Genomic DNA, 13,407 nt, shown 5'->3' with positions numbered 1-13,407 from the left:
GCAGAATTGATGAAGAGAGGGATGTTTTTCTTTCTTGTGGTCTCTCCATATATTAACTCCTTTCATTAATCATACTAAGTAGCCATAGATCTTTATTTGACTCCAAAATACGTTCGAAAATATCCAAACGTCATTAATAGATCCCTTTGTATGCGTTTCTTAAAATGACAAGATTGAGAGTAGGAGATCTGGATTTGTATAAACAATCCTTTGCTTTGCCATTTCCACTGTGATGTTTTCTTGTTAGTATTATTATTATCTTTTAATGTCTATTTATTTATTTTGAAAGACAGAGCAAGAGGGGGAGGGGCAGAGAGAGAAGGGGAGAGAGAATCCCAAGCAGGTTCTGCGTTGTCAGTGCAGAGCCTGACGTGGGGCTCCAACCCATGAACCATGAGATCATGACCTGAGCTGAAATCAAGAGTCAGACGCTCAACTGACTAAGCCACCCAGGTGCCCCCATCATAATGTTTTCTAAACTAATATTTAAAAGTCTACCTAGAAAACACACACAATAGACACTGAAAACTGAAATGAAACTTATCGCTAATAAAATTTAGGTCTGCAAAAGTATACACGTATGATAAATTAAAATACTTTAAAGGCCGTGGGTAAAAGATTAACCAAACTTAACTTACCTTGCCATCTGCAGGTGTTTTTTCCTAAGAATTATAAGGGTCACGAGCAGCAGTCCAATTAACAGCGTGCTGAGGATGGCCAGCACGGAGATGACCACCACGTTGGGGTTCATCTCTGTCACTAAAGAGAAAAGCCATGAATTTTCATTACAAACTTCCATTACACAAAGCTAACAGAACCACTCGTCGTTTTCCATTGATTTTTAACACCATGGAACTTATGATGTTGAAAACAAGAGCAACAATGGTGTTTCTCCAAGCCGACAATGACCTCCTCCTGGTCAAATATACTCTAGCAAAGCAGTTTGATAAGCGGTGTTCAGGTACCTAGAGGAATTGAGTCCATCTCCAAAGCTTCTGTTCAGTATGTTCTTACAAAGGGAAATTATAAACTGTGAATAGTGCCTGTACCGTCGTTTAAATTCTTTTGAAAATCAAAATATCTAGAGGTCATCATTACGCGTTATTATTGCTTAACATTTTCAGAAGCTTGGAGAGGGGCAGGTTTTTGCGTTACGCCTATGACGTTAAAGGCAGAAAGCACAACTGTATATTGCACTCGCAACTAATAACGTATATGAAAAAGGCATTAGCAAGCTACCATCTGCTGCAACACTTAACACATCACTAGAAGCAAGCATTCTGATGATTGGTAGCCATATGTTGAGAGGCTTCCCATCTGCACAACTCTAGAGATGAAACTGATTATTAAGTCGTGGAGCCCTTAAGAACAGGGGCTGTGTCCCTCGCATATACTTTACATAAGGGCTGCTATGGCACTGCGCGTTGCCTAGTTCATCACACTACGGGGAAGAGCCAGATATTAACAAATGGGGACTACGTGTCACATGTTTTTATGAAATTCGTTACGGTGGACCCAAGAGGAAAGACTGCTATCATCCTCAGCATTGATCATAAAATCACACAACCGGCCACCACATTCAATCCATAAACCTTTGTGTATTTGCCACTTCCCATTTGGGCCAGCTTGATTCCTGTTCACAGGCAGAGTAACTGAACACAAAGAACATTAGACTCATGGTCAGGAGACCTTTTTCAGGTTCATTTGACTACTAACTGTCATGTGGAGAAGCTATTTTATCTGTCTCTCTGGGTCTCGTTTTCCTTACTTGTAAATAAGCTTAATAGTGTCACCTGTTTCTGCTATATTCTGGTAGCAATGACAGGGAATAGTAAGCATGAAGAGACACAGAATGGTGGAAAGGAGACAGAAGTGACAGACCATTAATATACTTTTCAGGTCCACTTTTGTCCTCTTTTCTGGAAAAATAAAAATTCAAAACAGAAAACAAACAACTATATGATGAATGCTACAGAAATGAAAATGAACCCAGTAAAGGGATCTTGTGACAGTGAAAGGTTGTGTTACAGGAGGTTTCATTGAAGGTCTCAGGTTGCAGAATCAGACTCCAACAAACAGGGGAGCAACACATTTAATAGAACTCAGAAGGGGAAAAGGAAAACTCCCTTATTCCAGACCTTTCATTAATTTCTAATTTCCCTACTTATAGTTTGGCTTCATTGGAAACTCGCCTGCTCTGACCCAGTAATTTAGCATTGTCACCGCATGGTCAGTGACGGCTAAGGGCCGAGGGACAACAGATGAGCCCTAATCGATCAGGGCACTGTGACCACTGCTGGACAGGAGGATGACGATGGAGGAGTTGATGGTGGCAACTATCACTCACACTACGTGTGCAAAGCTTTACATATTTCATTTCTAGGCTTCAAAACAGCTCAACAAGGTACACATATTATGATTCCACTTTCGCAGATGAAAACACAGAGGCTCAGAGATAGTAAATATCTTTCCCTAAATCACATAGCTGGTAAGGGCAGGTACGTGCTCCCTGACCCCACAGCCTGGAATGTTTCAGTGGAGCATGGATCTATTAGAAGTACAGAGTACATATATTTGAAAAGAAAATGTAAGGAAAATCTAAAAAGATAAAACTTCTGGGGGTGCCTGGGTGGCACAGTCTGTTAAGCGTCAAACTTGATCTCAGCTGAGGTCATGATCTCACAGTTTGTGAGTTCGAGCCCCGCATCAGGCTCTGTGCTGATGGCGTAGAGCCTGCTTGGGATTCTGTCTCTCCTCCTCTCTGCCCCTCCCCTGCTTGTGCACTCTAGCTCTCTCTTTCAAAATAAATAAATAAACTTAAAAAAATAATACAAAGATAAGACTTTCAAAGACACCAGATTTCACGAATGCCAGGAATTACCCATTGTTGAGACAGCTATGAATGTGGGGACACTGGGGCTGTCGTGGCTGAAGCTGGTGACACTACAGTTGTAGGCAGTGGCAGGAAGGAGGCTGGAGATGGTCACAACGTGAGAGGAAACAGAAATCGGTTCCTGGAGATTCAGAACATAAGATCAATGTTATATTATCTCCACCTGCTTTGTTTTTTAAACTATTTTTCAGAGCCGAGTGGGTAATATATAAGCAGTAAAGAAATTAAAAGATGCGAAAGGATAGCAATGAAAAATAAGCTTCCTTATTTCACTACTTCTTATCTCCCGAGTTCTCTTCCACAGATGGAGCCGTTGTTGTCAGACATGTTTTTGTTTTTTTTTTCTTTCCCATCTATATTTTATGGAGGTAAAAACATAAGATACAGCTAAACAAAAGTGATAATGTAGTTCACACATCATGCTGCTTACTCTTTACCTTGATTATCAGTATATTTCGGTGCTTTGCCCATGTCAGCACAGGTAAAGCTGTTTTATTCTTCTCAAGGGCTTTGTAGAATTCACTTTATTTAACCAGTCCCCTACTGAGGAATGTTTACACTGTCCCTGATTTTTTGCGATTACAAACAATGCCACAGTGAACATAATTTTACATTATGGGAACAAACATATACGTACACACACTCAATATATGTATGTGTGTATGCATGTGTACGCATACACCTTCATACACAAAACCTGCATGTGTGTAGATGTGTGAATGTGCATACGTATATGTATACTCATGTTCCCAACAGTTGAGTGCTGGGTCAAAACGTTGTGTAGTTTTCATTTGGAAAGCTATTGACATACTGTCTTCTGCAGACATGTTCCATGTTATCCTGCCACTGTCAATGTGGGACAACACCTGTTCCCATTTACTCTTTCCAATCCAATGTGTCCGCAAACTCTGAGTTTTTCCAATCATATTGGTGGAAATTGTACCTCATTGTAGATTTATTTTGCATTTATTTTACCATAAATGAACTTGATCATCTTTTCCTATGTTTAAGAATCTTTTGGGGCGCCTGAGCGGCTCAGGTGGTTAAGTGTCCGGCTTCGGCTCAGGTCATGATCTCACGATTCATGGGTTCGAGCCCCACGTCAGGCTCTGGGCTGACAGCTGGGAGCCCAGAGCCTGCTTCGGATTCTGCGTCTCCCTCTCTCTCTGCCCCTCCCCTGCTCTCTCTCTCTCTCTCTCTTTCTGTCTCTCTCAAAACTAAATAAACATTAAAAAATGTTTTTAAAAAGAATCTTTTGTGTTTATTTTCTGTGATATATTTGTTTTGGGTTGTTGGTCTTCTACTAAAGACATTACCCCCTTTGTCTGCATTCTCAGCTTTTAAACAGCAGCCACCAAAGGCATAGCAACTTTGAGTTCTCAAAAACATTTGATATTAACTTATTCTTGAGTCGAACAGATTGTTAATTTGTTGGGCCAGTGGTTGGACCAGTGACAAGTACCACAGTACAATATAAAAAGATGAGCCAGCATAACAATCTTTTTCAAAACAGGGATCTGAAACACTCCTGCCTAAAGAGATGACAGCCATCAGCACTTATTTCCAATCCCACCTCTTTTATTGTCCTATAAAAGAATGATTCTAAGGAAAAGCTCAATTGTAATAAGCAGCTACATAACCATTGTTTTCTTGAGGAAAGATGTTACTATAGCCGCAGAGAAGAAAATCCACTACTGACAAAGCAGTTATTTCCAAAAAGGATTCTTTGAATAGAAAAAGAGATTAGCTGTTCAGTATAGATCAAAAAGAGATAAGTTTGTAGAAGAGAGTATCAAAAGGGGAAAGAAATCAAAGCAAATTATCTTAACATTCTGTATGAAAAGATTCCCACTCCCAGAAATCCTTTCTTCTTTTCAATCTCATGAACTGCATTATTTAAAAAGCATCAATTATTCATGTTCATAGAATTAGTCTCTACCCTGCATTTTGTGACATCCTTCACACACTTGACCTTTTCCTTCCACGTCTGACTGTAAAAAATTGTTTTCTTGTGGCTTTGTTACCCTGGGAGCTCCCGGTTCATCTCCCTCCTTCCCTTCCTTTTGACCTGGTGAATAACTGAGGAGTCATTCTACCTGCTGTTTATGATTCTAACGCCTTCACAATCACCTCTCTCAGCCTTCATTTTCCCAAGCGAAATTGTCATCCTTACTGACTAGAAATAGTCCCTTTTTTAAATTCTCTAAGTAGAATGGATCTCTCTATGGCACTTGAGTTTTACTTTAATTATTTCTAGACTGACGCAATATCCATAACTACATGAAAAAAAATTTAAAGGCCAGTATTGATTCTACCATTTGTATCACATATAGTGCCTTTCACATAACTGGCAATCAGTTCATATTTGTTAAATTATATTTTATATGGCAGTGTCTATACCTTTGGTCGATTTAATGGCAATAGGAAAAATGAACCCTTTTAAGTCCTCAGGACCCAGGGTAACTAAGAACTAGGGACAAAAGCTAATGCAAAGAGAAAAATAAACTTTGCGATTTGGCAAATTGGTTCTTACATTTTAGGCTTATTCTAAGCACACTGTTAATTTCTATCACTGAAACACAAAAGCGCAAATGAACAATTTTCATTTTCTATAGTTTAAACAAATAAAGGACTTGACTTCATTCAGATAATTAGCCTTAATCAAAATCAACTCAGAAAAGAAAAATCAAAATGTACTGTACCTGGAGTTTGGTTTCTTGACTAGAGCCAACTTGTTGACAAAAGACTTCAAAGAAATCAGCTACTCCTTCTTCCACCCACAGCAAAGTCACTGAAGTCTGGGTTTTATTCACGGCAAAGAGTGATTTTGGAGGAGCTGGTTCTGAGCAAAGATAGAGTTTTAAAATTTTATTTTAATTTAATATATTCTTTCTTCTTTCACTAATTGGCAGGATAAAAATAGGCCAAAAACAAAAACCAAATACAGGCAGTTGAGAGCACCATCAAAATTTTATATTGCTTTTGAAATATGTCCTTTCACAAAGACAGTGGTCACCTAACTTAGAAGGCAGAGGATTTGGCCTTTTCCTCCCCCTTTCATTATAGTTCTCTTTTTGGAGCACTTCTGTTTTCTACTTCAGCTTTATTATATACATAATCTATTAATAGTTTTTATGTCATCTGCATTGGAGCTAGCACTGCCCTGATAATACAGACTTGCTGTAGGAGACACAAAAATCTGCACTTCAATGGCTGAGAAAAATGAAAGTGGTTTGCTGCCTTCTAATGCAGACATTCAGTCTGGTACTTAGCCAAAAACCTGCTGGAGACTATCTGGAATCATTTTGTCAGAAGAATGGCTTCTTGAAAATGCCGTCGAAATTAAGAGGGGTAGAGTTAAGTACATATGATTTTTTTTTTAAAGAAAAGGATTATGGAAGGGGACTGGATGGTTAATAAAATGTTAGAGGACTGATTTCTTTACCTAACTCTTTTAGACACTTCATCTTGATCAATAAATTAATCCATTAGTCAAGGAAACTATGCCCCTTCATCCTCATTTCCAGTAACTGAGTCACTGGATTTGTTGGCTTGAGACCAAACCCCTGCCTGTTCCTCAGTTTTAGGAAGTGATCTTGCTGTCTTGATCCCCCATTCTTGAGTCTCTCCTACTCTCCTCTCCGTGCCCTATCATTTGGGTGTTGTCTTTCCCTTGAATTCCTCCAGTACGCAAAGTGCTATGCCTGAACCCCAGTGCTTATGACAGAGTCCCTGTTACCCCCTGTCAGACCTCCTTGACATTGCTTGTTTGACATATCACATATCTTGCTGTTAGGTTCATGAAACATCATACTCCGACCACCTGCATGTCCCTGTTAGACAACTACCCAAACTGTTTGCTCGTTACTTGGATTTCTTTTTATTATTTGTCCCATGCCCCAAAGTCTGTCCTCTAGCTCCTGGCTTTTAGTAGTGCTTGAAGAAGCTCTTGAAGGCCATTTCACTCCTTTGACATATACATTATCTTTGTGGGGGAAGGTTTAGACCTTCGTTCTAGAATACCATCCTCATGGCCCTATTCAGAACCAGGAAGTATGTCAGAACCATTCTTCTCATGGTTTATCCCAGACAACTTAAATTTGTGTGCAACTAAAAAGAAGCATTTTTCTTTCTAGAGCCAATTGACGAGGTTAGGCAGAAGAGCTGAAGAAGGAAAGGGAGGGGGTTAGTTTTGGGCAGGTTTGATTCACAACAGATATCAGGACCCCTTTCTCATTTGCAATGAATTGTCCACTTGATGAAACATAGCGGTCAGCTTCCACTTCTCACATCCTTTATAACTGTCACTGCCAATAGGTATGAGTCAGAGAATAGGTCCTCTGACTCTCATAGAACTTGAATCTTTGGAGAAAAGTGAGGGTTCTCTGGGGGCAGAGATGGATGATTTTTGGGCTGAACCTTGGTTATGTCTCTTTTCAAAATCCACAAGACAGAATTTCTCCTCAGAGTGCCTCTTAAACTGATTAGGTTCCCTAGGACATTATGTCTTGTTTTTTGTTTTTGTTTTTGTTTTTGTTTTTGTTTTCCCCTGATGGGTAGAAAAAAGTCAGTTTAGCTATCCAACAAGAATACCGCCCAAGTCTCAATTTCCAGATCCAACTTTTTACACGTGTATTTCCAATCACCTATCATCCTTGCTTACTCAAATACTTCACTATTGCCTTAACCTCCATAGGGTCAAAATAGACCTTGAGTCTTCCGCCTTCCCGAAATCAATCTGCTTTCCAACCACTGATACTCTGACGAGCAACACCATTCTCTCAATTGACGAGGCTCTCCTCTGGTTTCTCAGTCCCTGATAGCATATCTTCAAATAATTCTTGTCATCTCTTCCTTTTATCTATTCTTTTTATTATATTGCACGTTCAAGCTTTTGTCATCACACTTTATCAATCAACACGACAGACCTTTAATTCTTTTTCCTGCTTTTAATCAGTTCTTTCTTATTTGTCAATGAAGGCATAAATCACCTAAAATACCACTTTGCTCATGTTAAATCCTATCTGCGTAATAATCTATTGTGATCAATGTCTACTGCATCACATCAAACGTGCCAAATTTTGAAGATCCTACTTACATCAGCCACATTTACCCATCCAGCTTCATCACCATCCTTCCTACCCAGAAATGTTTCCTTTGGTAGGGCCAATTTTCTCACTGACTACCATACAAGCAGTACTCTTACTCAACTCATGTATTTCCCTTCAATGTACTTTTCCTTCTATTTGGATCATCCTAAGATCAGGAAAAAGTCTTCCTTTCTTCCTGAAGCCTTACCTGTTCACTCTGTCTTTTGATGATCTATCCCTTCTCTGACCTTCTGTTACCCTAATTTGATCTACGTGAGTAAAGTCCTGATTCTACTAGGTCCCATTTGATTCTTTGAGGACAAATACCATGTGTTATAAATTATTTTTGTCTTCACCTTGAACTAGTCACCTGAAATTGCTCAATAAATCTTATCTATTGACTGATTTAAACCACAGGTCAAGATTCATCAATCAGAGCTGTTAAGATTTAAGCATCAGGCAAGATCAGACACATTGGGGTTGAATTTTGATGTCCTCTGCCTTTTTACAGTGATCGTGTTGCTAAAATTACCAGCTTTCAGTGGCAGAGTCAAAGATTGCCATGAATTGTAAGCATTCTCAGTGGTCCAAAGATTATGACTTTAATAATGGAGCAGAGGTTTCTTTGGGTCTGGCTAAAAAATGTGAATCTAGGTGATAAGTTGGATCCTCAGGTAAATCTCCAAAGGCCACAAAACAAATTTTTCCTTTCAGGTGTTATGCAGGGGCAAGAGATGATTCCAAAGTCACTGCACCCATTATCTCAGTATTCTTTTCTGAAAGATATATGCATATTAGCTCTGTAGGTCAATGAATAACATACACAAATCACCTGTTTGAGGACTGTTTAGGATTTTTGTGATAGGTATATTTCTTTAGCTGTTTTGGGGAGAAATTTCACTCAGCTATTCCAAACAAAGAAAATTACTGCAATATTTCATAAGTGGAGGTGTAATTGGGTTGAGAAGGGATTCTAATTAAATTTCACTACACAAGACAACATCTGCCCCAGGAAATGTATTAAATGTTAGAATTGTATTGTTCAAAGTAGTAGCTATTAGCCACATACAGCTACTGACTATTTGAAATATGGCTAGTCTAAATTGAGAGGTGCTATAAGAGTGACAGACTGAATTTTGAAGACTTAGTACAAAATAAGAATAAAAATATCTCATTTATATTTATTTATATCAATTACATATTAGAGTGATACTACTTTGGGTATATTTGGTTAAATAGACATATTAAACTCAATTTCACCTATCTCTTCTTAGTATTTTGTAACGTGGCCACTAGAAAATTTAAAATTACATATATGGCTCTCATTATATTTCAATTGTACAGGATGGGGTTAGAGCATTCCTTCTTGCTTGGTAGAGCAGAAGTGTGGAAATTCTTGGCAGAAGCTGCTTAGAGAGGCCCCCCTTTTGCTGTCTATCTCCTCTCATAAGAAGGCAAGGTCAGCTAAACTCCATAGCCTAGCATGACTTAGATGATTTCTGTTTCCCATCCTTGGGCATGAGACCAAAAGGGAGTGGTGGCTAAATACTGTCCAGGCAATTTCATGTGATAGGGAATACGATGACATGCAAACGCCTTTTGATTGGTCTGTGTTATGGGCTAAATTGTGTTCACTCACATTCCTATGTTGTAGACCTAAGCCCCAGCACCTCAAAAATGTGAATGTATTTGGAGATAGGGCCTTTCAACAGGTAAATTGAAGTGATGCCCTTAGGGTGGGCGCTAATCCAGTTTGACTGGTGTTCTTATAAGAGGAAATTTGGGCAAAGAGACACCAAAGATGAATGGGTTCAGAGAAGAAACCATGTGAAGACATAGCTGGAAGGCGGTCACCTGGAAGCCCAGGAGAAGGGTCTCGGAGAAACCAAACCTGCTGGTATCTTCTTCTTGGACTTTTAGCCTCCAGAACTGTGAGAAAATAAATGTCTATTGATTAAGCCACCCGATCTGTGATATTTTGCTATGGAGCTCTAGCAAATGAATACAGTCTCTTACTATTCAAAATCTCAAATATAGTCTAGCTTATAAAAGGGAGGGATAGAGAGACCTCAATGATTTTATGAAGAGTCAATGAGCTTTAAGACGATGGACACAAAAACTCTTTATATAATATAAAGAGCCACGTAGATATTAGCTATAGAAATCCCCCTGGCTACTATCACTGTCTACTTTCCAAAGTGACATTTGAAATCTCAACTCCTTCAAAATTCCCTTGCTTCATAATGTCAGATTTCCTTTTGTTTAAAATCATTTCAGAGTCCACGATGTTTGTTGTGAGACTGTGGATATGGGGAAAGGAGACAGATGTACTATTTTTACAAAATAAGGTAGAGATACAGAATTGTTTGCTTTAAAATATTTTTGAACAGCTTTCTAGCGTTGCTGATGTTATACTCAACTGTCTGGCCCTCTTCTTCCCTTCTCTTCTCTCCTTTTCAGTGCCTGTCCTATTTGAGTGGGGAATCCAACCTAATTTTATAAGGAAATTAAATACAATGCGCAGAACATGGGCAGAAAGGAAAGCTGTAAGGCTACCTCTACCATTTAATTTAGATTGGATTATGAAAGGCTCAAGCTGTTCCCTAGGATCTCAGGGGAGTGAAGGTGACCTTGAGTAAAGTATGAGCTAGTGCCTGATTCTTATTCTTTGTTCTGGCAGCAAATTTCTTCCTTTCCTAGGAAATTCCAGAGGGAGTCAGGTGTAATAGTTAGAGTTGGAGAAGAATAGAATGTATTTATTGCCTAAAAACCATCTTTTCCTGACAATTATTACATTGTTTCTTATTTTAATGTGACCCATTGGTTTAGCTGCTGAAAGAATGATGCTAATGAGGCCAAGATTATATCCGTGAGGGCCCATTAGTTTTACAAATGTGTGACATTGGTGATAAGAGGAATTCAACCAAAACACATTGTAAAAAAACGGTCAATAAGACAAAATCGATTTTCAATCCTCGGTATCAGTGACAGCAATTTGCTGGTATCCTCTTCAGATAACAAAGAACGGTTCAACATCTATATTATTGTATGTCTTTTACATCTATTTTTATTTCCCTCAAGGCAGGCAGTTCCTCCTTCGGCAGTGTAAGCCGTGTAACTTATATTCAACTTGGTCAGAGAAAACACCTGGGACTTAAACAGTGTCAGCCACATAAAGTATGTCCAGTGTGGTCAAAAACAACATCCGCAACAGAAAGAAATATTCGAAAGAAAAAGCAAAGTGGTAGAGAAATTATTCATAATGAGTTCAGACTGATATGCAATGAAATTAAGAAGATGAAAATTTATATTAAAGAACAGAAACTTGTGTTAGAGCTGAAGTTTACTAAGTCTATTCTCTTGTCAATTTAGGGACGTTCTTTAAAAAAAATTTTTTTTAGTGTTTATTTATTTTTGAGAAAAAAGAGTATGAGCGGCGGGGGTGGGGGGGGGGGCAGAGAGAGATGGAGACACAGAATCCAAAGCAGGCTCCTGGCTCCGAGCTGTCAGCACAGAGCCCGAGGTGGGGCTCGAACTCACGAACCACGAGATCATGACCTGAGCTGAAGTCTGGCGCTTAAGCCACTGAGCCACCCAGGCGCCCCAGGGAGATTCTTTTAATAAATAATGAGCAAAGTTAAAAACAACATTGGGAAATATTTTTTAAAATTCAGGCAAATATTACATTATAATTAGGCCATTTCCATATCGAAAACACACAATTTTCTCAGGAATTAGAAATACCCATGATTTCCATTACATTTTAAATAAATTCTTTATGGCTTAATGATAGCAAGTGTAACATCCCCTTCTGTGAGTCATTGGGTGTTTCTATGGTTTTCCCAGCTCAACTAACTTCTAACGATTAGCAGAATTTTTCAAAGAAAGCTTTCATTTAACTTTACTTAGTTTCAAAACAGTATATCTAACTTCCTCTTTTTTTTTTGGTTCCAAGAATATGATTTTTTTTTTTACTTAGCATTTTTATTTAGTTAAGAGTTATTTTCACAAAATTCTTAGAAAAGGATCACTACCCTCATTGTATCATTAGCCTTGTTGCCTTTATTCTGAACTCAGGTATGAACTTTAAAACTGGAAGGAATATTAAAGATTATTTAGTCCAGACCCTCACTTTGTAGATGAGGCAACTGAAATCCAGAGGGCTTAACCCACTTTTCTATGGTAACACAACTTGTCTGTGAGAACAAGAACTAGGATCCAGGGGCGCCTGGATGGCTCAGTCGGTTGAATGTCAGACTTTGGCTCAGGCCTGATCTCATGGTTCATGGGTTTGAGCCCTGCATCGGGCTCTGTGCTGACAGCTCAGAACCCAGACCCTGCTTCAGATTCTGTCTGTGTCTCTTTCTGCCCCTCCCCTGATCATGCTCTGTCTCTCTCTCTCAAAAATAAATAAATGTTAAAAAAAAAAACAAAAAACAACTGGGATCCAGACCTCTGCACACCTAGTTAAGGGTCCTTCTACACCTGGATTCCTCCCTGAAAATGTGGGTGTTTGCCATCTATTTCCATATAACTGAGGATGATAGGGCTTTCTGAAAAGTTCCTCTTTCCCCAAAGGGCAACTTTTCCACAATGGGCAGTTGCTTATACGTTGAGATCACTACATCATAGTTGCTGCCCTATCAGTCCACATCATGGGGTGCAAGGGAAGTGCTTTTAAGGACTTCCTTAAAAGGATGTCCTTTTTGTGTGGCTTGGCTGTGGGCAGCTGGAAATGGCAGTGAAACTCAGGAGACCACAGTGAGAAATGGGAGAGAGAGAGATTGAGAAGAGGCATCAGTTAGCCTCAGGACTAGGAACGGGGCCACGGAACATGACATGCCTGGCATTCCAACCCAGAAGCTAATGCTGGCATGAGGCTGCTGGCCATGTAGGACCATACATGAAGGGTAGCAGGGCAATCATGGTCCTCTGAAAACCTAAAGAACACGCTTGTAAGAAGTCAGTAGGAGAAATCTCCCACAAGCTTCCATCATCGCTCTCACCCGACGAGCCTACTCTATTGGCGGCCTTATGCTCTGTCACTCTTCCTTACTACAGATTCACTCCGTCTAAGGCCACCCCCTCTGCTGGCACCCCGGGGTCCTGTCTCCTCTGGCCCAAGCAAGGAACATCATTTTAATGAGCGTCACCTTCTAAACTATCCTGCACCATCAATTTTCCCTTTTCTGTTGAATCATTTTGATTAGCTGTTGAAAAGCTGTTTCCACCCACTTAAAAAAATAGAAAGACAGACAAAACAAATCCAACCAAACAAATAAAAACGCTTGGCTTCTTTTATCCTCAGCTCCTGCTCATTTTCTCTCCTCTTTATAATCACACTTCTCAAAAGTTTTGTTATTCCAGCTGTCTTCCTTTTTTCTTTTATTCTCTCTTGAATTACTTTTTTAAAAGAAAAGTTTA

The 13,407-nt window shown here is 39.3% G+C and overlaps 1 protein-coding gene across 2 annotated transcripts in view; it reads right to left on the bottom strand.

The window, feature by feature from the left end:
• The window catches only part of PTPRO (protein tyrosine phosphatase receptor type O), a 245,359-nt gene that overhangs the window by 51,425 nt on the left and 180,527 nt on the right, over positions 1-13,407 (bottom strand). For both annotated transcript variants that reach the window (XM_027035627.2, XM_027035628.2), the window contains exons 13-15: positions 5,596-5,735; positions 2,882-3,014; positions 639-759 (exon numbers count right to left, since the gene is read on the bottom strand). In XM_027035627.2, coding sequence (XP_026891428.2) covers positions 639-759; positions 2,882-3,014; positions 5,596-5,735 — 394 coding nt within the window. The remainder of the gene's footprint in view (positions 1-638; positions 760-2,881; positions 3,015-5,595; positions 5,736-13,407) is intronic.

The sequence above is a fragment of the Acinonyx jubatus genome, chromosome B4, assembly GCF_027475565.1.
Source record: "Acinonyx jubatus isolate Ajub_Pintada_27869175 chromosome B4, VMU_Ajub_asm_v1.0, whole genome shotgun sequence".
Taxonomy (NCBI): Eukaryota; Metazoa; Chordata; class Mammalia; order Carnivora; family Felidae; genus Acinonyx; species Acinonyx jubatus.
The sequence above is the reverse complement of the archived record's forward strand: the minus strand, read 5'-3'. Positions and strand labels throughout refer to the sequence as shown.